This window comes from Oryza sativa, chromosome 8 (assembly GCF_034140825.1).
Source record: "Oryza sativa Japonica Group chromosome 8, ASM3414082v1".
In the NCBI taxonomy this organism is placed as follows: Eukaryota; Viridiplantae; Streptophyta; class Magnoliopsida; order Poales; family Poaceae; genus Oryza; species Oryza sativa.
In genome coordinates this window covers 7,776,861-7,802,719 of record NC_089042.1, presented here as the reverse complement: position 1 = coordinate 7,802,719, position 25,859 = coordinate 7,776,861, and the positions used below count along the sequence as shown (strand labels likewise).

Genomic DNA, 25,859 nt, shown 5'->3' with positions numbered 1-25,859 from the left:
CCGTGCGTGCTGCCCTGCCTACCGTCGCCCACCGCCACTCCCATCCAGACGACGAAGAAGAAGACCGGACCTTCCCCTCTGCGTCTTGCGCCGCCGTTGCTCCCTCCCGGCGGAGGAGTTCGCTGTCGCTGCCTTTGTGTCCCGCGCGGACGCCGCCTCTATATCCCGCGCCGTCGCTACTCCCTCCTGGACTGCGGCACAGAACACCTGCCTCGCCGACCACCCACACCCACTACCCGTCCCCACACTGCCGTGCGCGCTACGAGAGAGGAACAACAAGAGAGAGGAAGAGCGAGAGATAGAAGGGAGAGGGGAAGAGGGGTATGACATGTGGGTCCCACATTTTTTAATAAATAAAATGCTGATTGGATTGCCATAAGTACGCTACGTTGGACAAAACCGCTTTGGATTGGGTCGAGAGGGGTAATTTGTCTGGTATTAAAAGTTCAGGGTGAACGATGATTGGTTTTCGGGTTTAGGGGGTAATTCGGTCGACCGCGCTAGTTTAGGGGGTAATTCGTACTTTTTCCTAATTTTTTTAGTGTTGCACATAGTGTTATTTAGATGTTTCACAAAATATTTGCTAATGTTGCACGTGGTATTTTTTCGGATGTTTCAAAAAATATATTTTTATGTTTCAATAATTACAACTCAATGTTTCATGCATGATATAAAAACATTTCAACAAAATCAAATATATGAAAATATATTGTATGTTTCATATAATTTTTTTATGTTTCATTCGTTAGGACTTAATGTGTCATGTAACAGTTGTTATTGTTGTAATCAATATTTTTTATATGTTGCATCTCTATGAAATATATTTCATTAAGTAAGTTGAAACATTTGCACAAATAGTGAAACATTTTTTTTTCAGTAAATAGTGCAACAATGATTGATTTTTAGGAAAAACATATATATTTTTCATCAAAATACGGGGCCACCTACGAATCAGGCGCCCGATTTTTTTTTTCAAAAATCGGGGTTCCACCAAGTAGATCAGAATTGTTTCACTAAGTAGATCGAAAATGTTTCAATTGTTTAAAAAGCTGAAACACAACCAAATCACCTCATTAAACATTTTGCTACAGCGTATGAAACAAAGGGTTTCCTAAAAAATCGGGCGATGTTTTACCTTATATAAAAACAATGTTTCAGCAAATAGCAAAAGAATGTTTCAATTCACTGCAACATTTGATCCATATGTAGTGAAACATTATAAGTACACTAGGTGAAACATTTTTGGTGGAACAAAAAAAAATGAAACGGCTTCCCTTAATAGAGAGTTTCTGTAATATTGGGTGATTTGTTGCAAAAGAATATAGGTAGAGTTAGCGGTGTTTACACCGGTGTCATGTGTACGGGGGTACGTGTATTGAGAAAAAAGGCCGAGAAGGCCTGTTTTCGAAGCTAGAACATAGGTTCAGTGAGGTTTAGGTACTTTGACACCTAAACCGATTTGAAATGCGTAATATCGCATTTCTATAAGCATAGTATTGTCCCTCGTTGTGCATGCGCACGTGCACACATGTGTGATGTGCGCATGCGTATGCGCACGTTCTATTGGTACACGCGGGAAGCCTTCTCCCTCTCAGATTCAAGAGTCAAGACCCTAAACAAGAAGCAGCTTGTTCTTTCGCGCTACTGCGCTCAATTCGTTGCTTGTTCCTTTCCTTTGGATTTATTATCATAGGTAGTGTTCGAGATCGCCTCTGTGCGGTGAACGCTCGAATTAATTCACTGCAACTTTTGATCTATACATAGTAAAACATCATAAGTATACTAGCTGAAATATTTCTTGTGGAACAAAAAAATGGAACAGATCCCCCTAATAGGGCGTTTCCGTAATATGTGGGTGATTTGTTGCAACGGTGGGGCGGGTGGTGGGGATACGTGGTGGAGGCGTGGGAGGCGTGGAAGGGTAGGGGCCGATCTTTTCTCCCCCCGTCGGGCACCTATGGGGAGGATTTCCGTCAAAATACAAATGTGTGTGAGATCTTGTTTTAAAGATTTAATTGCAACGAATGTAATGATGTAGTCAAATCATAGATCAAATAATTAATTTATAAGAAAACATATTTAATTTCGAAAAACAAGTTGCTAGTTGCACTACTATATGTATTGTGATGAGTGAGAGAGCACTGAGATACTACATGCCAATGCCATGCAGTAGCAGTGCCAGCGTATAGCACACGTTACACTAGGAGCATGAACCTTGCGTGTGCTAGTTGTTGATTTGCTATTAGTTATTGGATGGATATCGTAAGGCTAACATGGCCTAAATTGCATCCACCTAATATGTTTGTATACCACCAATATAATAATTTACTCGTAATAATAATATCCCAATGGAGCAGTCGAGCGCGGAGCCTAGTATTGACGTGGAAATTTCCAGGCCGTCCGATGGGAAGCTAACGCACGGGATAAACCCTACACTGATGAGAGAATAACGAACCATCCGCCTCCCACGATCTCGTCTCCTCCCCCAAAAACGCCGCCCCTCTCCCCTCTCATCCTCCTCGACCTCTTCGGTGATTCCGCCTCCGCGAGGTGCTCTGCTTGATCGAGCCGCCTCCACCTCTGCCGCCGTCGATCCTCGACGCCGGTCTCCAGCTTGCAGGTACGAACGTCCTCTTCGCCTCGGGTCTAGTTACTTTTACATCTGGATGTATAGGATAGTTCTCCCTTGCGAATTATGGATTTTATTTTTGTTGTTCTTTTATACATGCGCGACATATCTAATGTACAGATTCAGATCCATGGATATCTAGTTTGTGTTCAATTCAATTGATGTGTAGTTGGTAATCTTTTTTTTTAATCTATACTCTTGTGTGTAATTAAAATAGGGGAAATTCGGTCTATGACATCGCATCAACCTGAAATTAAGAGAGAAATTAGGTCAGCCAACATTGGATGGGCTCTTGTATGAATTGATTGACCGTGCCGATCAAGAATTTCTTTGTTTTCCTTTTTGTTGTTGTTGTTATTCATAAGATTTAAGTTTTTTGTTTGGCTAGAGAGGAATAGGAGGATTTTCCAAAACGTGTCTTGCTCCGTTAGCGAAGTAGCCTATTTGATAAAGCAGGACTTAGATTTGCGAAAGACGGCCTTTAAACCTCCCTGAGGTTCTTTAGTTTCGTCTGAACTTCTATCCCTTCAATGGGATTGTAAATACTTTTGGTTTTTTCCTCCTTTCAATTAAATTCCGGCAGTTCTTCTGCCGTCGTTTCTGCTCAAAAAAAAAGATTTAAGTTTTTTTTTAATCCGAGTGGGCATTCAAGACAATACTCGCAATCGATATATGCATGTGTTGTTCATATACTCCTCCATTTCTAAATATTTGACGCCGTTGACTTTTTTTAAATATGTTTAACCGTTCATCTTATTCAAAAAATTTAAGTAATTATTAATTCTTTTCCTATCATTTGATTCATTATTAAATATACTACTTATATGCATACATATAGTTTTACATATATCACAAAAGTTTTTGAATAAGACGAACGGTTAAACATGTGCTAAAAAGTCAACGATGTCAAATATTTAGAAACGGAGAGAGTATATTCTTTAGAAGGTAGTAATAACTTAGGCAGACTTTTTCCTGCAAGAATTAATTCTTTGCATTGTACTGTTTGCTTTGTATTGTACCATACCTGTATGAGAGAATAAACATAACACATGCACCATGGATAGTAACCTAATTTTAACCCCTATTTCTCTCCAGACTAAATAAAATAAAATAAAATTCTAACAAATGCTGCTTGTACCCAGGAAATTAAGGGTGTGCAATGGACCGTCTCCCTGACGATGTGTTCATAAAAGTGCTCCGCTGCCTCCCTGCAAGGATGTGTCCAAGGAATGGTGCACTATCATCGACACCAATCGGCTGCTGCTCCCACATGTTCTGCCACACACTCAGTGCACGGCATCTTTTCCAACTACCTTGACCATGACATGACGCACTTCTTCTCCCGCCCTAGCTACTCCGCGGGCTGTGGGATTGATGGGTGTTTCAAGTTTTTACCCATTGACGCTATAGGATTTAACAAGGTACTGGACCACTGCAATGGCCTCATCCTGTACCACGGCAAAATCTCAGAACAATATAAGCTATTTGTCTGCAACCCCGCGACGCATCGATGGGTCCAGCTTCCACCGTTCACAGAATATGATAGTCTATGCATTAGTGCTGAGTACCTCGTCTTCGACCCTGCAGAGTCTCTGCACTATGAGGTGTTCCTGATCCCTGATTTGCCTGAAATTCCTACCAAGAAGAAGTGCCACAAAGGTCCACTCGTGGGTAAGGACGCTACAGCGGAATGGCCACCGTCTGTGCACACATTGTGGGTATTCTCGTCGAGGACTGGGAGGTGGGAGGATAAGGCTTTTCTCCATGAAGGCCACGCCACCAACATGGCAGGGACATCATTAGAGGTGCTGTTGGATTCACCAGACATGATGTCTTGGGGACCGCGATTTATACGTGCGGAGTACTGGAATGGTGCACTCTACGTGCACTTCCAAGGTTCTTTTGTTATGAGGTTTCCACTGCTAATTCATCATCTGCATTTGCTTTTGTTTTATTGTAGCAAGGAACCCTTGGCATGACAGTTTTAGCCTATTTTTGTCACCTTCAACATTAGTGAATAGAGCATTCACTAGTGGAGAACTGATCTTTTCCCGTGGTATCCAAAATCACAATTGTCCCGGTTAGATTAAGAACCGGTACTAAAGATGCTCCAAGTCCCTCAAAACATTTTTTGTCCGGGTTGGTGTTACCAACCGGGACTAAACATTGATCTTTAGTTCCGGTTGGTAACACCAATCCGGATTAAAGATGGAGGATCTTTGTTAACACCAATCGGGACTAAAAGTATCTTTAGTCCAGATTGGTGAGATTGGTGGAATAAAAATTGATCTTTAGTCCCGGTTGGTAACATCAACTCGAACTAAAGATGCCTCCAATGTTAGTTTAAAAATAAAGCACCTCTATCCAAGTTAGATGTGTGTATTAGTTGGGATGGTAACGCGCGTGAGAGCTGAGGTAAGAGATCTTGAGCTCGAATCCCACATCCCACACATTTTTTTGACTTGGTATGCATTTTAGTCCCGGTTGTTTCAACCGGAACTAGATGCGCATCTTTAGTCCCAGATTGGACGTTCCGGTTGCACAACCGGAACTAAAAAGGGTTGCCAACTATTCAGGTATAATTAATCTTGATTTCTTAAATGCAAAAGGGCCAAATGTGTAGAAAATCTCATCACTAACCAGAAACCAATCGATCATTGGTTGTACACGAACTAGTGATCAGTGATGATGTTAAAATGATGAATCTGTATAATGCTAGTCATCCTTTATTTGTGCTAGCAAGACAGTTAATTCGTTGAGAGGTTTACAATTGTTTTCTACCGAGTAAACTATTACTCATCAGTAGAATGGTTAAGCTAGTCATCCTATATTTGTGCTAGCAAGATAGTTTCGTTGTTATTTTGAGGTTTACAGTTACAGTGCTATATTTCGTTGTTGCAGTTGTTTTGAGGTTTACTGAGTAATCTGTGTCGGTAATGGTTAAAGTACATGAAGACAATTAATCCACCCCGTTTAACCCCATTTAATGGTTAAGCTTTTCATTAGACCGGTTGTTGTCATATAACTCAACTTAGACTTGATATATTATGTCTTTTCTTGTATGATTATGTGATCCATCATCTTCTATCGCATTGGAATAGACGGTTAAACCCTAACATTTTTCATACTGAGCTATTTTCATTGAAATCATATCCCTATACAGCAAAATAATTATTCTCATGGTGTTTTATAGGCTGTCAATTTTGGGTGCTAAGTACCGTGTAATCAAAACACCAAGATTTGATGGACCTGGCGGATACACATAAGATGTTCTTGGAAGATCAGAAACCGGGATATACTATGCAAAACGTCAGAATTTTCAACTTCGGGTGTGGGCACTCGACGAATCACATGAGCTGACAAAGTGGGTGGTCAAGTATGATGTGAACCTTTGTCCCTTAACCAAGCTAATAGAAGGTTTGTTCTGATGGCATCATGCAAAGATCAACAAAATGTGGATCCTAGATGAATCTGATGACGATGACGATGAGGAGGAAGACCAAGACAGTGCTGAATGGAACTCTGATGATGATAACATCAACATTATCGGAGACCTTAGCAAGAACAAAGAAGAGGAGATGAGCATGTGGACATTTGGTAGCGTTGACTTGCTGGGGTTTCATCCATACAAGGAGGTCATCTACTTGATGGATTTAGATGAGGTGGTAGCTTACCATCTGAGGAGCTCCAAGGTTCAGTACTTAGGTTGTAATCGCTTAAATGAGTACAATAGGGGCATGGAGAAGTCATTCTTTTACACCCCTTGCTTCGTCGATTTGATTCCAGAAGGTGCTCACCAAAAAAGTTCATGAATATGTTCATTTCAAAAACAAACACCGTACATCATAGTTAGCTGCTAATTGCTCTTTTATGGGGAATAAGGCACTGTGTGCAACTAACCATTACCTTAAATTTGTGAATTGTCCTTACTACATTTTTATTAAATGTCAGAATTTTCCTTACTAACCATTATCTTAAATGTCAGAATTTGACATTTTGAATTAAAACAGAGGTTATTCATTTTGAAATATATAAATTTGATGTGATGCATTTTCGTTTCATAATTCATAATTACCTTCATTTGTGAGGAACCTCCAAACAAAATAATATTTAGAGATATATCGTACCCATCTACAGCAAGATATTCATGGTGAGTTCGTCATGTCAAGATATATATATCGGCTTTAGTCTTCCGAATATGCTCATAGAGCTAGTTGTGTGTGTGCGCGTATTATGAGTGTCTGCGTTTATACTGTATTTTTAAAAAAATATTCAGAGAACTTTGAAACAAAATAATATTTAATGTCATGCATGGATGTGCATATTAACATTCGGTAGAAAGTTGCAATTTTTTATTGCACCCGTTATTTCTGCATGTGTGCTTAATTTGGAAGGATAATTATGACCGTTAATATGTGCTTGAATTTATTAATTACTCCCACCTATACTCTCTCCATTTCAACTACTTTTTTGAAAAATATTTATAATACAGAGCATATGCATTAATACATGTAATTAAATTAGCACTTATTTTCTAATAAATTATTATTTATTAAATTATTTACTCTCAATTTTTCTAATTCTATTGGATGTATGTATTATATTTATTAAAATGATTCAAACGAAAATATGGTAATAATAGTTTCTTAATTTTTGTGTTAAGGGTGATTGTGCTTTATTTTTTGAAATGGAGGGAGTAAGATGTTCTGAGTTTTTTTTTCTAGTCAAATTCTAAGCTTATAAAAAAATATAGCAATAATTATATTTTATTCAACATTAATTTGATAATGTAGAAATTGCTATTTTTTCAATAAATATAGTAAAACTACTATGGAAAGGGCTAAAACGTTTGATAATATAAAATGAAGAGAGTAGAAATTATTGTTTTATAAGTGATTTTGGGTGGATGTGACACATCGACATATTTGTTGTACTCGGATGTGTCATATCCATCCAAAATCCCGTATATTATGAGACGGAGGGAGTATAATCTCCATCTCTACTATTATAAAAATTGAGGATGCTTTTGCTTGTACTTTTGGTACGTCATCTGTATATAAGTCGGTTTTTAAGTTCGTTCGCTTTTAGAAACACAAATCCATATTTGAGTCAGTTTTTAAGTTAGTTCATTTTTGAAATATATAGAAGAAATCATATAAAAAATCTCTTTTAAAAAACTCGCATGCTAATTTAAGTTGATCGGACTCTTAATTGTAGCACATGATTTTCTAACAAAATATATATCAAGTGAATTTAACGCAATGAATTTCACCTTAACTAAGCCATATAATAATAATAAGATTACAATAGTCTTCCCCGTTGCAACGCATGGGCTGGGCATTTTTCTAGTATTTATAAAAATGTAAAACAAATGAGAATTCAATGACCGTTAGACCTTGAATTGCACAAGATAGCTTTCAGGCCAGGATAATTGTAGAATGAATATTCAAAGTTAAGAGAAACAATGAAAATCACATTTGGACTTGGCTAAATGCTTCCAATATTTCTGAAAGTTGAGTTCTTACAGTTTTGCAATACAAACTAATCAAGCATCTATTTGCGAGTCTCATGAGTTCACTAATCTTCCCTTAAAAAAAGAGTTCACTAATCACCACTAAACAAATAGCAGAAGTTCCTAAATGATGTATGTCATATACCTAATTAAGTAAATGCTATGCACATATTAACCTGCCTTACCAAGTAATCAGGTTATGCTCTACAGATTACACCTGATCCTAACATTTAACAGTAACAAGATCAGAAGTAATCGAGTTCAGGCTAAAGGGCAATGTTTCAATACAAAACATTTTTGAGTTTTCAGTTCTATGAGGCCAAACATCATCTTCAACCTTCGTTGACACCGTTGGATGGAAAAGAGGGCATTCATTAAAAAATCGGGGCAATGCAGAACAGCATTACATAGCACCTGTTTAGCTCTAAAATTTCAAGTTTACTGCTGTTCAGGCCTACATTTTACCACCTTCATAAGGTTCAACATGGTAAAGAATTTCTCTATATTGTGCTTGCTGGTGTAAAAGATAATTAGTTTTTACTCTGCATAACTAATAGAACACCAATGCAGTCAATAAAATCCTCTGATAATTATGAACTATCCAAAGTTCCCATTGTAGCAGTAAAACATGAGCACGCAAAGCTATGGAGTAATTATTCGTTAATATAGACTTGGTGCAATATAACCAGGTTTAGCCATTGGACTCGAACGCCAGATGAAACTTAAAAGCCTTACAGCTAACCAGATAACCAAACATTAATCATGAACACGATCATCCAAACAAATTTCAACTATACAAAATTATTGCAATGATTGATCAATTAAACGATCATACCGGCACTAAAGACCAATTAAGCTAGTCATGCCGCAAAATGCCATGTCTCTGCAGGCAATATATAACAGAATATTAAAATGACAGCATCAGTGTGTTGCTAGTTATGCTGCTATATTCCCACACTCAGTGGAATGGAACTTTTTTCTAATGTTGTTCGACTCAGCACTTGAGAGCTTGAGGCTATGACAGATCCTTACATCGATATCCAACTATTGTTCATCTAACACTTTTCCCCAAAAGGAGATCATAACTTAACACAGCACATATAACCCCCGGTGTTAGCAGAGCTGCTCTTGCAAAACAGACATGCTATTTATACAATTTAAGAACTAGAACCTACTCCTAGACACCACCTAAGAAGAAGGGGTTCATTAGCATTTAAATTCTACGGAACTTACTTGCCTTCTCGAATACATCAACTAAGACAGAAGGGCAAGTTCTCTTGAGATCAGCATAGCCTTCAGTTGCCACCACATCATCCATCTTGTTTTGATTGGTGATAAATTCAATGCAAACATCTTTAAGGCCATTGCAGTTATGCTGATCAGCTAAAGCCAATGTAGTTGCGACGGTCTGCACATCAAGATGCTCGCCAAGGATGCTTTCGCACTGCAACTTCATCCTGTCCATGGCATACCTATCAGCAGCCACAAGCAAAAGCCTGATCATCTCATAGTAGTCGTCGTCACTGAGATCATCCATGTCCGGCAACGAATCGGTGTAGATGAAATGCAGGAGGCCCCTGAAAACATCAGGTTGCATGTCTTCCACGGTTACCCGCCGGGCCCTCTTCTCCTTCATCTGCCCATAGAGCTCCGCCTTGAAGACGGATGACCGTGCTGCAAGGATGATCTTGTGAGCGGCGATTTTCTCTCCTCCAACAACGAAAGTCACATCCGACCCTTCCCCCTTCTCCAACAATTCGCCAAAATTTTCCGATAAATCTGACGGCGGCACATTGATTAATTCATGGGCCTTCACGGTATTAGACGCCATCGATTCCTTGACGATGACGGTAAGAAAGCATTCGATGGTGAGGCGATCGTCCTTAATGTAGCCTGACGCTTCCATCTCCAGATTACTTCTATTCATGAAAGTCGCATAAGGCGGAGCAAATTTGCTACTGTCATCAGAATTGAACATTCTGTGAGTTGTTTCAGAGTAGACACTCATTGGCAACCCGGTGGCATGTTTAACCAATCTCAGGTCGTAGGCCGCCCGGACGGCGCAGTTCTTGGTCAGGAGCTCGAGATACACCGAGATGTAGTCCTTGGCACCATCGCCCTTGCCGTGGGGGTAGAAGCGGATGCACCAGTCGTAGCCGCCGACGGCGAAGGTGGCCGATTCGATGAACTCGTCCACGCCGATGCCCTTCTGGAGGCTATACCCGACGATCTCGAACGAGTGCGTGCCTTCCTCTGACTCCGTGGTGTGCCTCGACGCCGTTGTATTCTTCTTCTTGGACACCATCCCCGGCTGCGAAATTTCCAAGAATCGATCGATCAGAGCAGGTTGGGGGGATCGGATCAAATCTGGGGGGAAAGAGGCAAGCTAGCTCTTCTTGCGGCGGCGGAGGCGGAGGCGGCGGAGGAGGAGGAAGCGCGGGGTGAAGCTGATGGATACTAACCTTGGGTGCGTTGAGAGCAGAGGCGATCGGCGGCGGCGCGGCGGTGGTTGCGGGGGAAGATGGTGAGCGACGACGGCGAGGAGGAGGAGACGCCTCTTCGATCTCCTACATTAAACCCTAGGCAGTGAATTTTTATATTTTGCCCCCTCCAATTGGAAATCCAACTTTTTCTTGGATTTTTGGATTAAACAAATCGAATGATTTTTGGATTCCAATTCAATCCAAACTCAGCCAAGTCCCGTACTATTAATCTCCCGAATCTCCTGAAGATGAAGATGTAGATAAAGATTAAGTGTTTCACGTAAAACGAGACGGTAATATCGTGTGACTAATTGAGTTTTAATTATTACAAACTTAAGAAATAGATTAATGTTATATTTTATAACAACTTTCATATAGAAAATTTTCGCATGAAACGCACCGTTTAACAGTTTGAAAAGCGTGCTACAAGTATCCAAAATTTCATCCACTCTTTTCATTAGAAACGAACAGATAGCCCAGTCATATTCGGTTGACACTAGGAAAAACACATCGCTTTGTTGGGGAATTTAACTATTTACCACTTTTAGGTTTGGCAATTATCCAAATATTCTTCTTAGGTTTGCACTTAATTTTTTCCCCCTCTTAAGAGGTGGTCCCTTAACTATTTGCCATTTTTGCCCACGTAGCATGCCAGTGTGGCAAACTCGGGTGAAAAATGTTGTGGGACCCACTCGTTAGTCTCTCACTGCCCTTCATCTCCCCTCGCGTTCATCGCCGGCTCGCCACCGCCGCCCCTCTTCTCTCTACCGCGTGGCTGCGACCGCCCCATCGACGCCGGCGCCGCCTCGTGGCCGACCAGGGCATCGCCGAGACGCTGAAGCTCAACATGGTGCTCGTCCTCCTCCCCGTCTGCCGTAACGATGGGGTGGCGGCTGCGGAACGGTTCCCGGCGGTGGTCGGCCACGAGGCGGCGCCGGTGTCGATGGGGCACGGTCGGCCGCGCGGTGGAGAAGAGGGGTGGCGGTGGCGAGCCGGCGATGAACGCAGGGGAGATGAAGGGCAGTGAGAGATTAACAAGTGGGTCCACAACGTTTTCACCCGAGTTTGCTACGCTGGCATGCTACGTGAGCAAAAGTGGCAAATAGTTAAGGGACCACCTCTTAAGAGGGGCAAAAAAAAAGTACAAACCTAATAAGGGTATTTGGATAATTGCCAAACCTAAAAGTGGCAAATAGTTAAATTCCTCCTCCTTGTTCGGTGTCGAATCGGTAACGAGAACGGGTTATGAACACGATTTTTTTGCCCTATTTCTCTGTTACTTTGGATCGGTGCGGAGGCCCGTATAGGGTGAATGAACACGATTACATATGAAAATGCTCTGGCTCGATCAGGCGTTCGAGTGGAAAGAGAATATCGGGCTTTTGCGTCCCACTGCCCTTTTCTCTCCTTCTCTCTCAATCTTATCCATTCCCCTTCTCTCTCTACATTGTTTCTCTCCACACGAGGCGCTTCTCGACTCACTCCTCATCCGTACGGCGATGTCACCGAACAGGTTCACTAGTGGTTGCGGCGACGGTGACAACAACCAGATACGTAGCCTTGACCCGACAGCCACCGTAGCAGCCGCAGCCGCCGCCCTCGCGACGCGGCTCGGGACGACGATCTAGCTAACCACTGGAGAGAAGGAAGAAGTGTATCTAGCTGGTATTTTTTGGGTGATTTTTCGATAATTCCAATCTATGTATTTAGATGTTTTATTAGTTAGATCGAAGTGATTAAGGCCCGGTTTAGTTACCAAAAATTTTTGTTTTGGGGTGTCACATCGGATATATGGACACACATTTGAAGTATGAAACGTTGTCTAATAACAAAACAAATTACAGATTCTGCCAGCAAACTGTGAGACGAATTTATTAAGCCTAATTAATCCGTCATTAGCAAATATTTGCTGTAACACAACATTATCAAATCATGGTGCAATTAGACTTAAAAGATTCGTCTCGCAATTTATACGCAAATTGTGTAATTGTTTTTTTTCCACATTTAATACTTCATGCATGTGTCCGAACGTTCGATGTGATGGGTGAAAAGTTCTTGTTTTGGGAACTAAACAATGCCTAAGTGGAGTTTTTTTTATGGTGTTTCATTTTTTTTCTCAATTTCACTTGGATCTTGTTGATATTTCAATGACTTTAATCATTTGTTTCATACGTTGAAGAAAATTATTTCATCTGGTGATCAAATTGTGTTTCACTATTTTCAAGAACTGAAATATTCTTTCACTAAGCGCTAAAACATTGTTTTACGAGGGGTGAAATGATGCCTGAGTTATTTTGGGAAAAATCGGGCGTCTGCTTTGTAGTTATTTCCCGATTGCATATGGGCGGGCTTTTTTACCTCGTCGCAGGCAGTCCCCCGCGGCCGCCAGCGCTGGTACACGCCATCAGGTTCATCCTCCGTTTCCCCTCTCTCTCTCTATCGCACAAATTTGAGCGAGCCCTCATCAGTTGATCTGAATTTCTGCTTGCCCACAAGTATACAAGTTTCAAGTATGACTTCAACAAAGACAGATGTGAATTTGCTTGTTCGAATAATTGCATCATCTCAGTACACGCAGTCTTGGGAATATATTGCTGGTCGTTTGCGTCATCAGTACTTACTGCGGTCTTATGAGATATTTTTAGTGATGCTGTTGTATTGGACACAACTACATCGATCGGTTGACTACTATGATATTCATGTGATTATTTGCTTCTTTGGTTGAGCCAACGGAGGAAAATCTGCAATATTGTCTATAAACCAGGTAGAGAACTCTTTTTAACTATTCAGTCTCATACCAAGTCTTTCTTTCCTTTTTTTCATGAAAAACATTAGCTGCAAGTCTTTCTTTTTTTATAGGGTGCAAGTCATTTTTTTAACAGGTACTCCTACGTACTATTTCTCAAATTCATGAATAGAAAAGCTCCACATGCAATATTGACAGACGACAGTATGTATCTCTAGGAGGCAATTCAAAATGAGCTTTTAGGAAGTTCAGAGAAATTATCAGGTTGGCTTTCATTTATTCATGTTAAAGGGCAATGATGTTTGAACACTAAACCTTTTTTGAATTTTCAGTTCTACCAAAATAAAGACATTTAATCTTCATGTTCAAAGAGGCTAAACATGTTCGATGAAGAAAATATATTCGTTACAACAAGCAAGGCCAATGTAGTATGTATTGCCTTGCCCCTGTTTAGCTTCAAAATTCAATGCATAAGGTTAATCATGCCTACATTTTACCACCATAAAGTTCAACAGGGTAAAGAACATCTATACGTAGTGCTTGCGGGTGTAAAAGATGTTTTGCTAGATTTTACTCTGAATTTACAGGGTAACCTACTAACAGAAAGCATGCAATACAGTCTAGAAAATCCTCTGATTTTAGGATTATCCAAAATTGCCATTGTAGCAGTAAAACATGAGCACATATGTTCCGGATTAACCAATCAGAAAAAGAAAAATTAAAGCAACAGAAGATGCATGCTTGCAATGATTTGTAGATCGATTAAACTACTAATGCCATAAAATGCCATAACTGTGATACCATTGTTGTATAAGTTGTCTAAACAGATCTAGTCTTGAAAAACAGACAGGCTATTCACAGAATCAACTTGGCCTATATGGGATTCACAAATTGATCTTAATTTCTACGAAGCTTATTACTAACCTTCTCCAACACATCTATCAAGACATAAGGACAATTTCTCTTGAGATTATCATAGCCTTCAGTTGCCATTACAGCATCCATCCCTTTTGAAGTAGCCATAAATTTAACGCAAACATCCTTAAGGTTGTTGCAGCTATGCTGATCAGCTAAAGCTAGCGTAGTTCCAACTGTCTCCGCATCAAGTAAATCATCGAGGACGCTTTCGCACAGCAACTTCATCCTATCCATGGCATATCTATCCGCGGCCACGAGTAGAAGCCTGATCATTTCAACATAGTCGGCATCTTCAACGCCGTCCATGTCGGGCAACGAGTCGGTGTACATGAAATGTGGGAGAGCCCTGAAAACGTCAGGCTGCGTGTCATCCACGGTCACGCTACGGGCCTCCCTCTCCTTCATCCCTCCATAGAGCTCCGCCTTGAAGACGGGCGAGCACGCTCTTGTGCGCCGCAATCTTCGATCCCCCAACAATGAAATCCACGTCTGCGGTTTCCTCTTCCTCCAGCAATTTGCCGAGATGATCCGATAAATCGGATGGCGGCACCTCGATTTCGGATCGTCCCTTGGCGTTGGACACGATCGGTTTATGGACTACGGTCAGGACACACTCGATTTTCAGGCAATCGTCCTTGATGTAGCCTGATTCTTCCTTCTCCAGACGATATCTTTGCATCGGATTTGAGCGCTGAGGCTTAGGGCATCTGGTGCTACTGAACATTCTTGGCTCTGATAGCGAAGAAACACTCTCGCTGACCGGTGGCGTGGCTGACGAATCGCAGGTCATAGGCGGCTTGCACCTTGCAATTCTTGGTCAAGAGCTCCAGGGAGACGGAGGTGAGCCTTGAGATGGTCACCGTGGCGCCGTTGGGGTAGAAGCGGATTGCCCAGTCGTAGCCCCGACGGCGAAGGCCGGCGACCGGATGAACTCGCCGGCGGCCATGCCCTCGTTGAGGCTGTACCCGACGACGTCGAACTTGAGCGTGGCCTCCTCGTGCTTCTTGGCGTACCTTGACATCCTCTTCTTGGACCCCATCCTCTTCAGTTTCTGTCTTTCAAGTTCCAAGAACTGATCAAACCAGGTTGGAATCGAGCCAAATGAGGGGAAAAGAATTGAACCAGATTAATCGAGGAGGAGGATCGAGGAAAGAAATCAAATTCGTCGGGGGCAGAAACGAAACGATGGGCAATGTAAGCGGAGGATATGTTTTGTGATTTGTTCCTGCAAATGTTGAAAATCGTATTATTCCTTGACGAGGAGAAAAGATGGGAATAATTTTCACGTGGTAACCACGGACTATGCCTATTTGAGAATTCAGAGTACGTACGCACTACAAATCGGATCAGATTATAATTTTTGGTCGTCAGGATGCAATTCCGTCGGGCACGGATATGGAAATTCGACCAACTTATTTATAGTTTTATTTATAGCGTGCCCATCTCTATTTCTCTCTATCTCTTCTCTACTTCTTTTCCTATTATAAAAGTTTAACATGTTTTTGCCACAAATTTCGTGCGTCGTCCCTGATTGTGTCCGTATCCGTATGAGTTCATCACATACGCTGGCCAATGCACAAAAGAATCAGAGATCCAATTCAATTTGACATGGAGAAAAAAAGTCAAGGTAATCCTAAGTCCGCACCAAATCGGTTCCGATCAGGATTTTACATAAATTGGGCTAAATTTAAACCGGTTCGTGTTACACTAGGACAACTTGCATATATACAACATACAAAAATACAAAAATTGGTTCTAGAAAAAATACCCAATTTGCACAAACCCTAAATTCCAAATTTTCCTCGAATTAGATCCCAAACCCAAATAAAGCAAAACTCCAGCCACCAGAATCATTGTCTCACCGGTTTCTATCTTCGGCCGCACGTTGCATGATTTCAAAACCCTAAAACGAAAAAATACCCAAATTTAGAACTCAAATTTCTGGGTAAATCCCTAAGCAAATCAGATTGATGGCTTACCAATTTGGCAAATCACCGCCATCATGTGATGCGAGCACAGAATTAGCACCACCATGCACGCACCCTAGCCGTCACCCTGAACCGGCCTTGCGCCTGCTTCTCGTGGGCCACGCAAGGTTGAGGCTCGCTGTCGTGGCCTTGGCTGCGTGCGGAAGAGAACCAGGAGGCGGCCGTGCACGGCATCAGACTTGGCTCGGAAGCAGATCATCACCGTCGAATCCACTCCACGCCGCTGCCGAGGCCACTCCGCCCCCGTCAACTACTTGAGCTGAGCTGTAGCCCAGATGCATAACCGGATGCCGCCACGAGAGGAAGATGGGGCGCAGCAAGTAGGGAAGGAGCTCAAGGATTGTTGTGTGGGGTAGCAGACAGGGAAGAAGCACAGCGATGCTAGAGGTGACCGGTGGTGGGGAGTTGAATCGGGGGAGACAGCTAGACAGCAGTAAAGGACACGGGATGAGAGCGGATGGATTTGGGGAAAGTGAAGGAGAAAGTGAAAATGGGGACTTATGACTTATCTGTTCTCGTGCTCTGCTTTCTTTCTTTATTTTTTTTCCTACCAGACCTCTCTTCCTTTTATTTTTCTCATTTCTCAATCAATTTGTTGAGGCAAAAAAATACTACTATTTGACCTCAAATGTAATTAATTTATAAACTGGAAACAATACTCCCTTAAAAATGAAAATGACTAATTAATAATAGATTTAACTATACCAATGACGTATCTCGAACTTTTATATGGGTGATCCAACTTATATATAACAAAGCTAAAAGTATAAATGGATCAAATATGCATCATAATATATTAAAAACGAGCTTTTTTTCTTCTTTTTTTTCAAAAGTTTCTGCTCACATACGTATATTTATGTGTTAGGCTAAGAATTTTTTGGGTGATCCGCCCATGACAATATGTTTGTTGGAACTGACGAATCGATATTAAAATTTATGACGGTCTCACTTAAAAACACATATAAACATGTCCCGATTTACATACGCAATTGTATCTTTTTCCATTGCAAACATGCCGGCATTTGTATTATCACATATTACAAATGGTTTAGGAGAATTTTTAGAAGATGCCATTCGATTTGCACCACCTTCAGGATGTGCCACTCAATTCGCAACACTTTCAAAACATGCCACCAAGGACGTGAATTGTTTCATTCCATGCCGCTCTGTCCCTCCCAAGCCGTGCGTCGTCATCTTGCTGCCGCCAGCAAGCTTTTCCTTGCCATGCCGGCAAGAGCTCCTGACGCCGTCTTGCTGTAGTCGGCCGCACTAAGCTTCGTCGGCGATGTGCCATCAACCACCAAGGTGTCTGGACACTACCTCCACCAGCTCCGCCACGATTACTCCTTCGTTGACATTACGGACTCTGCCATAGAACGACGCCCGCTTCCACGGTCTTTTCCTCCCGTAGCAACGCATGGGTATTTTTCTAGTCTTTACCTATTATAAAAGTTTAAGATGTTTTTGTCAGGGATTTTTCGTACGTCGTCCCAGTAATGCATGATTTTTCAATCCAATTCACACCCTGTATTGCGATTTTTTAGTCCGATTTCCTCCCGAGTGCACACGCGATTATTTCTGTCCAATTCCTTCCAGATCGCTCCCTCCCAGATCGGTCCACAATTTCCGATTCCCTCTCACGTCCGTAGATCTGTTCAGGCCCATGGTACATTCAGGCCCACCCCAACAGATCCCCTAGCACGTAGCTCAATTTTACTCCCCAGATCTGTTCAGGCCCATGGCACATTTAGGCCCACTCCAACAGATCCTTATCCAAACACCACAAGGACACCCCATATTACATCCAAACACATGAACAACACCACAAGAACGGTAGATACATCCTATTCTATATATATACAACCAAAATATGTTTTATATATACAAAAAATGGTACCACAAACAAAATCCGTTCTTGTGGTGTGATAAAAAAATTCAGACAGTTCTACTCCATCGCCAAAAAGGCCACCTTGGCAGGAGCAGCTCCATCAACGACAGTCATCAACAAACATAAACTCAAGTTGCATCAAAGAAAAATGCCCGATCAAACAAGATGCATACGCAAAGTATTCTCAGGGCTTTTTTACTCCCATAAGTTCGAGCTGCATTAGCAATCATCAGCAAAGACAGAAAATAGTCTGTTGCATTTGTGTAATGATTCTAAAGGATAGTACCAAATATTCTAAGCACCCTGCATAAACTCCCAACAAAGACTGACTCAATCGTGAAAAAAAAGATGGAATTTAAGAAGATGGACTTTATGTTTATAATATTGAGATGGAAGTACGGAAATCATCAGTGGTGCACATGTCTTTAACAACTAGGCTGCAGCAAAATAAGTTATTTTCAGTGCTCAAAACAATGTTAATGATTCAGTGCTAAAGACTAACTCAATCATGAAAAAAAAGATGGAATTTAAGATGGACTATGTTTATAATATTGAGATGGAAGTACGAAATCATCTACTCCCTCCTGGCTGATAATACTTGTCGTTTTAGACAAGGGTGAAGTCAAACTTTAGAATCTTTGATTATGAATCATTTTTAAAATATTTGTCTTTTAAATATAATGACTACATGTATAGATTAGTCTTAAAAAGTACTTTAATAAAATCATATATTTGTTAACACTTTTATACATATTATAATAAAAAATAATGGTCAAATTTGTTTTTTTGAGACCGTGCCCTTGTCCAAACGACAAGTATTATCAACCCAGAGGGAGTACATAATTCTTTTTATGATTACCGGCTCCATCCCACATGTTTAATGTTGGTGCCACACTGTCTGCATCACCATCCCCACTCTTGGATCCCAATGTATGAAAAAGACAAAGAGATAGGGAGCGGTATGCGCAGCACCAGTTATTTTATTTCCTAACACAAAATTAATTAACAATTCAATCTTCTTAGCGAACTATCTGGTTATCTTGTGTCCCTCTTCATGTGCAAATGGAATGATGAAGAATTGCAGTTACCAATTACAAAGGCAAAGTATCATGACACTAGAATTTATCATTTAAATGCTATTATTTTTTTACACATACAGTGGTAACCTTGATCACTTGCATAAATAAATGCATGTACAAGATGAATACGAGCTAAGGAAGCATTTTTTAGTAGAGCTGTTGACGTACCAAGAGAATGAATGTGAGAGCAGTATGCCCCAAATTGTCAGAGACATGCTTCAATGTATCAGAAATAGATAATTGACTACCATATTTTGTTTATATATATTGTACTGAAACATGTATTTGTTATGGTTATCTAAACAACTTATAGTAGCTTAAGAGTCCGTAGAGCTTACCTATTTCCAGCAGTTAAAACATATAATCAACTTCCAATCCACTCCCAAAAATTCAGATCCACCGAGGAAAATAAAATGTCATCTCACGACCGCCACCATCGCGTAAGCTACACCTCGATTCACAACGCGAAGCACCGCACAGCAGGCCTACCTCAGCGCTGTACAAAGGTTGTGGTTCGACATAATACATTGTATCCATACAAAAGTCTAGGCCTAAACAGAAAAAACAACAAAGTAAATTAAAAACATGCATGATTTGACACAAGCATTGTAGAGTTACAAATAGAAAAATGTGTGGTGGCGTGGGGGAGACTACATCTCGATTATTGGCAAGCATATGCAATCAAATTAGAACTGCTTTCCAGATTTGACATAGCAATTGGGAAATTCAAAACATGATTCCCGAGTTGAGAAGATATATAAACAAGAAATCAACATCATGGAAAAGTGAGAATCGTCACTGCGCGGATACGACCGAACTGCTGCTGCGATGGAGAGGAGATGAGGAAGGGGAGAATCGGCTGGATCCAGAGGAACTGACCTCGGGGTTGGATCATCGCTCTGGATGGGTGACAGCAGCGACGCACTCGAGGTGGGAGAAATGAGGAGGAGGGTGGTGGTCGCTGTAGGAGAAGGCAAAGGAAGCCACCACAAATTTGTACTCAGAGGACAGAGATACGCGTGCAGGGAGGAAATCCGCCACCTCTTCATCACCGCCGGCCGCTACCGCCACATCTCCTCCATCCCCTCAACCTTCTTGGCGCTATTGGTGACACCCCCCGTATCTCTACAACAACCAGCCCGCCCCCTCCCCCACCCCTCCTCTCAACCCCAGCCCCGCGACGACCAACTCCCGATCCAGTGACAGGAGCGAGGGGGAAGAGACCGGATCTAGAAGGACAAACCTAATCTTCATTGCTCTGGCCTGCAATGGTGTGTCCCAGAGCAGGAGATGAGAGCTAGCAGACGAGAGAAGAAAGGAGAGAGAACGAGAGATAACGTGGTCACTTGGTCAAGGCGACAGCTCATTGTTTCCTTTTTCCTTTTTTAATTTATTGATGACACAAAAATCATCGGTTCTTCATTTTTTTAATATTTTTTGAGATAAGATTCATAAATTGTGAAAAAAAAAGCATTAAAGTTTCAAATAAAATAAATGCATAATAATTATATTTTTAATGATATATTCGTTTTGGAGGAATTTCAACACATAGGAATAGGAATGCATGCACACTCCAATCCATATGTATTTTCCAAGAGATTTGAGTGGATGGATTTATCTAATATTTAAAGCAATCCTTTTTTAAATGATTTTTTTTTCAGTCTGCTACTAGGCCAAAGCTAGCACGACACAATAACATTAACTAGCCTCAAGTTTTCCGTTGCAACGCACGGGTATTTATGCTAGTTATTATAAAAATTAAAGATGTTTTTGCCGAGATTTTGGTACGTCATCCGTGTTTGAGTTGGTTTTATGAAGATATAGATTTATTGAATAAGTTATGGTATATTACGAAACACTATTTGTATTTAACTCAAATAGATAAAGCTAGCTGCAAGTTTTCTTCACGTTTGTCACAAGAACGTGCATGTGTACAAGTCCGATTGTGTTCCCGTCTGGGAGAGAAAAATAAAGATGTACTGTTGATGGAAACCGAGTCAGTCTCAGTGTCAACACATATGCATGCATAATTCACTCTAGATTGCAATTACAGAACACTTTGACAAAAACCGAGTCAGTCTAGGTATCAACACATATACATGCATACATACATATTGCGAGGAGTAATTTTTCAGTTGCTGCCAAAAAGTTCTCTCTATTTAACTAAAAAAATATTTGAGCGTGTTATTTATTTTAGATCGCAATTAAAAAAACTCCTTCATGCTAAAATATAACAAACTTTTGGATTTCAAATTTTGTTCCAAATATAGCTAAAAACTAACATGTTCACTCCAGAGACTAGGAATTATTATACCACATTAATCAAAAAAAGAAGAAAAAAAACACCATTAGTAGCACTCTTCCCGATTTTAATTTATCTACATCAAACATAAAAATTGAAGATGTTCCCGTCGATATTTTGGTACGTCATCCGTATTTGAGTCAGTTTTCAAGTTCGTTTGCTTTTAGAAATACATAAGGAATGATATAAGAAATCTTTTTAAAAAACTCGCACGTTAACTTACGAGAAGAATCAGACTCCTAATTTCTTCAGAACTCTTGCCAAGTCATAAGAAAGCAACGTACAAGATATGACCATCACCCCAATAAAAGTTTCAAACTAGATATCAAAACTATCAAATTGTATAACGCTGTTGTCTTTTCCCACAACGTTTGACCATTCATCTTATTCAAAAAAATAATATAAATATGTAAAAGTATATGTTAAGATTATATTTTATTTGATGATATAAGAAGTCATAACAAAATAAATAATATTTATACAAATTTTTTAATAAGATGAATGGTCAAATGTTGTGAAAAAGTCAATGGCATCATATTTGAAATGGAGGATGTACTTTTTAGAAAACAATTTAACAATAATATGATTAAAATAGCATTCACTCGTCGCAACGTACGGGTATTTTTTTCTAGTCAAAAGTAATATCTATCATAAGATATACCCAAATATGAATAAGTATATAGGTAAAGAATGACACTAAAGGATTTGTAGTCCAATCCGAAGACGCGATAACCTTACTTTTTTTTACACGATATGATAACCTTACTTGACCGTATCCAAATGAGGTCAGAAGCTAGGGAGGACCAGAGGAGAGAAAGTAATCGAGCCATAAGTAGGGGTGAAAACGGGTCAGGTTCGGTCAGATCTCACCCTTCCCATATCCTAACCCACATTTTATAATCAGAATCGGGTCGGACACGGATAGTGCAAATACGGATACAAACTCGATAATGTCAGGCAAAAATACGGAACAAATACGTACCAAAATAGATACATATACTATCGGTTACGAATATTTATTCGGATATCAAGTCGGAGCAACAATCTTATATGTCACATAGACAATAACCATTTAACAATTCCATATATACATTATACGATTATATTAGGCCATTAGGACCTTAGGAAATAAATAGGGCACAATACATCATAGTAAAACCAATACATAATAGAAAAAGTGCCTCACAAAAACATAATACGAGTAATATCCGTATATTTATCCGGGTAATACTTGAATTTTTTACCGGATAATCCATATCCGTCGGATACTACGTTCCCGAACCCGATCCCATATCCGCCACATAGTAGTATAAATTTTAGGATAAAAAATGAACTAAAAGTGGGATAAGTAGGCAAAATCCCACTTGCCCGCCTTGGTTGCGCCCCTACCGCCAGCGGACCGTTGCTTCCGCGGTATCCATGCACCATCATCACCGCGACCATCCGGTTTCTCTCTAATTTGTGTCCTTTCCTTCTATCCATCTCCTTATGCTTGAGCTGCCATCGTTCTATTAAGAACGGGATGTGCTAGCTATTGAGAAAGTACCTCGAGGTACCAAAATTTTACACACAATTTATACAACCAACCAAAACAAAATTTTAACCCAACTATATCTCTCATACAAGTAACCAAACAAAATCTCATCCTAGCAAGGCTAAACTGATACAAACAACCAAACGGTTGCATGTGTAATTACTACAACAAAACAACCCAATGGAGACATCTTATTTGTAGGATAGAGACGTTTTATTTCGTCTCCCACAGATAACTGGGACGCTTTTATAAAGCGTCGTAGGAATGTCTCTGTTTGCACCGTCTCAAAATTATGGAGACGCTTTTTAAAGCGTACCTATATTATTTAAGATGTTACTAGAGACGTGTAAATTGCATCTCTACAAAATATAGAGACGCTTTTATAGAAGCATTAATATAGGCACGCGCATCTTAATATATTTGATATTAACGCTTTCATCTGGGCTCGAACACAGCACCTACAGGTTGCAAAGTTCATGCATTAACCAAGTCATTAACGTGAACAATCTTGAAGGTAAATAGATAGTTTTTCTTATACTGCAACTCTACAAACATGCGTCCTGTAGCAGATACTCTTCTTTTTTAATCTGAGACTGAATATTAAATATTCAATTTTTTTGTCCAAATAATTATAATATTATTATAACGGTATTTGATGATGACGATTAGGAACAGTGTGTTTATTTTTGTCTTTCTCGATATAAATAATTATATATTATCTAATAACGATGACACAGATATAATAAAAATGTCTCAAAACTCATTTCTACACATGAGACGTTCCAAAACGTCTCAATATTCCTCTCTAAACGATTTAATTTTGTGCTAACATGTAAAGCGTCTTAAACTATCCTCAACTAATAAAGCGTCTCAAACATCGTCCCTATTTCAATTTTACTTATAAAAGAGAGACGACTTATAGAATAACTTAAGTGAAACGTCTTAAAACAATGGTTTTGTTGTAGTATCTCCTCATCCAAGCCAAACTCACCATGGATGAGAGAGATGAGCCGGCGCGGGCCAGAGGAATGCATGCAACCAAATGTCACTTTGAGAGAAGATTTGGGGATTGAATTGATGCATTGACTTGGGGTCAATAGACCATATAAAAAGTATATAAGAGTATGAGAAAAGACCAAAATGCCATTAGACACACTAACACACATCCTTAGACAAACTAACACACATACATACTTAACACCCTCACTCAAATGCAATGGGTATGCAATAACATTGCATTTGAAACTAAACACTAGATTAATGCCACACTAGGATAAATCTAAAGTCCATGCTTGAAGATGTCATCGGAACGTGCAATTCTTGGATGATGAAGAAGAAAAGAAATCCATCTCCTCCTCAATGAAGTGGACCTCGGAGCCTTCACAAACTGTTCTTCGAACCTTGGTACATTTGAAGCCTTCACGAACTGTTCTTCGGCTCTTCATTGATTCTGACATGTAGTTGTTGATGATGATGAAGAAATCCATCTCCTCCTCAATGAAGTTGACCTCGGAGCCTTCACAAACTGTTTTTCGAACCTTGGTACATTTGAAGCCTTCACGAACTGTTCTTTGGCTCTTCATTGATTCTGAGATGTAGTTGTTGATGATGATGACAATGGACCTTCACAAACTGTTCTTAGGTCCTTGACTGATGATGAGACATTGATATTGATGAAGGCCCTTCACAAACTGTTCTTCGGACCTTCACGGATTGATGATGATGCCAGCTTTGATGGGAAGCTGATGATGATGGTTAACTCCGACGAGTTGTTGATGACGAAGACCAGCTCCGACGTGAAGCTGGTGAGGATATGAAGGCTAGCTCCAACATGGAACTAGTGAAGATGATGATGATATACTAGCAAGACTTCAACGAATCGAAGGATATGCAATGTACTTTGGTTGACTCGGTAGGAGACATAGGAAATTGATTAGTAGAGGACATGGATTGATAGATATAGCAAAAGGAAATATTGATAGATGTGCAGCAAGCAAAGATGCATATTACTTAGAGCAATTCTACGGTCCTTGAGAAAATACCATGAGGTACCAAAAATTTAGTGTAAAATTTAGTACCTCATAGTACTTAGGTACCAAGAGGTACCAAATTTACAATAGAAAAAGTGGTACCTCATGGTACCTCCTCAAGGATCGTAAAATTGCTCTATTACTTATTAGCAAGAGATCCAAAGGATGCTACTAATGAACATGCTGACAGAAGCATGGTGATGATTGATGAGTGGTTATCAGATGGCAGCGACCAGCAAGCACGAAAACTGACTGCACATGTGATGGAGTAAAGTTAAAAACATGTGAATTCTGCGAGTGAAATTAGGATTAGAACCGAACAAACTGCACAATCCTTAATTTGACACTGAAGGTGAAGCCGTCCTTGCCGGAGCCAACAGCAGCGAATGTGTCGACGGAGACACAGGCGAGGCAACAATGAGTTGCTGGCTGCTATTGTTGGTTGTTGCTTGAAGATGGACAAAGAGGACGTCTTGCTGCTGTCACTGCTGGAACCGAACTGGAGGACGACAGGAGGATTGACGAGAGGCCACCACGAGCTGGACGATGGCTGCAAGCCTGCAATTACCGGATCTGACGCGGTGGGAAGACGACGAGCTTCAGCGGACGAGGATGGCAAGCACATGTGAAATCATTGTCATGATTAATATTTGTAATGAATAATTGGCTGTGCAAATAATTTAATCAATGAATTGGTTTGAAATGATGTGTGAATGTTGGCGTGAGTGCATGTGACTAATGTGGGTCAGG

General features: G+C 40.4%; 1 protein-coding gene, 3 long non-coding RNA genes and 1 pseudogene across 5 annotated transcripts; 1 reads left to right on the top strand and 4 right to left on the bottom strand.

Annotated features, from left to right (window-relative positions):
* The first annotated feature begins 2,473 nt into the window (after nt 1-2,473).
* LOC136351468 (uncharacterized) lies at nt 2,474-4,637 on the top strand. Its single transcript, XR_010734638.1, has 2 exons — nt 2,474-2,620; nt 3,772-4,637. It is a non-coding gene; the product is annotated as an uncharacterized lncRNA (long non-coding RNA).
* A 4,305-nt stretch (nt 4,638-8,942) lies between these two features.
* On the bottom strand, nt 8,943-10,703 carry LOC4344979 (BTB/POZ and MATH domain-containing protein 2). Its single transcript, XM_066303629.1, has 2 exons — nt 10,604-10,703; nt 8,943-10,452 (listed from the first exon to the last, which is right to left on the bottom strand). The coding sequence occupies exon 2, from the start codon at nt 10,444-10,446 to the stop codon at nt 9,355-9,357; it is 1,092 nt and encodes a 363-aa protein (XP_066159726.1). The 5' UTR covers nt 10,447-10,452; nt 10,604-10,703; the 3' UTR covers nt 8,943-9,354.
* A 3,540-nt stretch (nt 10,704-14,243) lies between these two features.
* Nucleotides 14,244-15,422, bottom strand: LOC107281906 (BTB/POZ and MATH domain-containing protein 1-like; annotated as a pseudogene).
* Nucleotides 15,423-15,861: 439 nt separating this feature from the next.
* Nucleotides 15,862-16,632, bottom strand: LOC9267408 (uncharacterized). The gene is made up of 2 exons (XR_001548030.3): nt 16,268-16,632; nt 15,862-16,191 (listed from the first exon to the last, which is right to left on the bottom strand). It is a non-coding gene; the product is annotated as an uncharacterized lncRNA (long non-coding RNA).
* A 1,463-nt stretch (nt 16,633-18,095) lies between these two features.
* Nucleotides 18,096-20,376, bottom strand: LOC136351614 (uncharacterized). Of its 2 annotated transcripts, XR_010734750.1 has the most exons (3): nt 20,123-20,376; nt 19,582-19,794; nt 18,096-18,601 (listed from the first exon to the last, which is right to left on the bottom strand). It is a non-coding gene; the product is annotated as an uncharacterized lncRNA (long non-coding RNA). The 2 variants fall into 2 exon arrangements; XR_010734749.1 differs by lacking the exon at nt 18,096-18,601 and having other exon boundaries at nt 19,468-19,794; nt 20,123-20,355.
* Nucleotides 20,377-25,859: the final 5,483 nt, after the last annotated feature.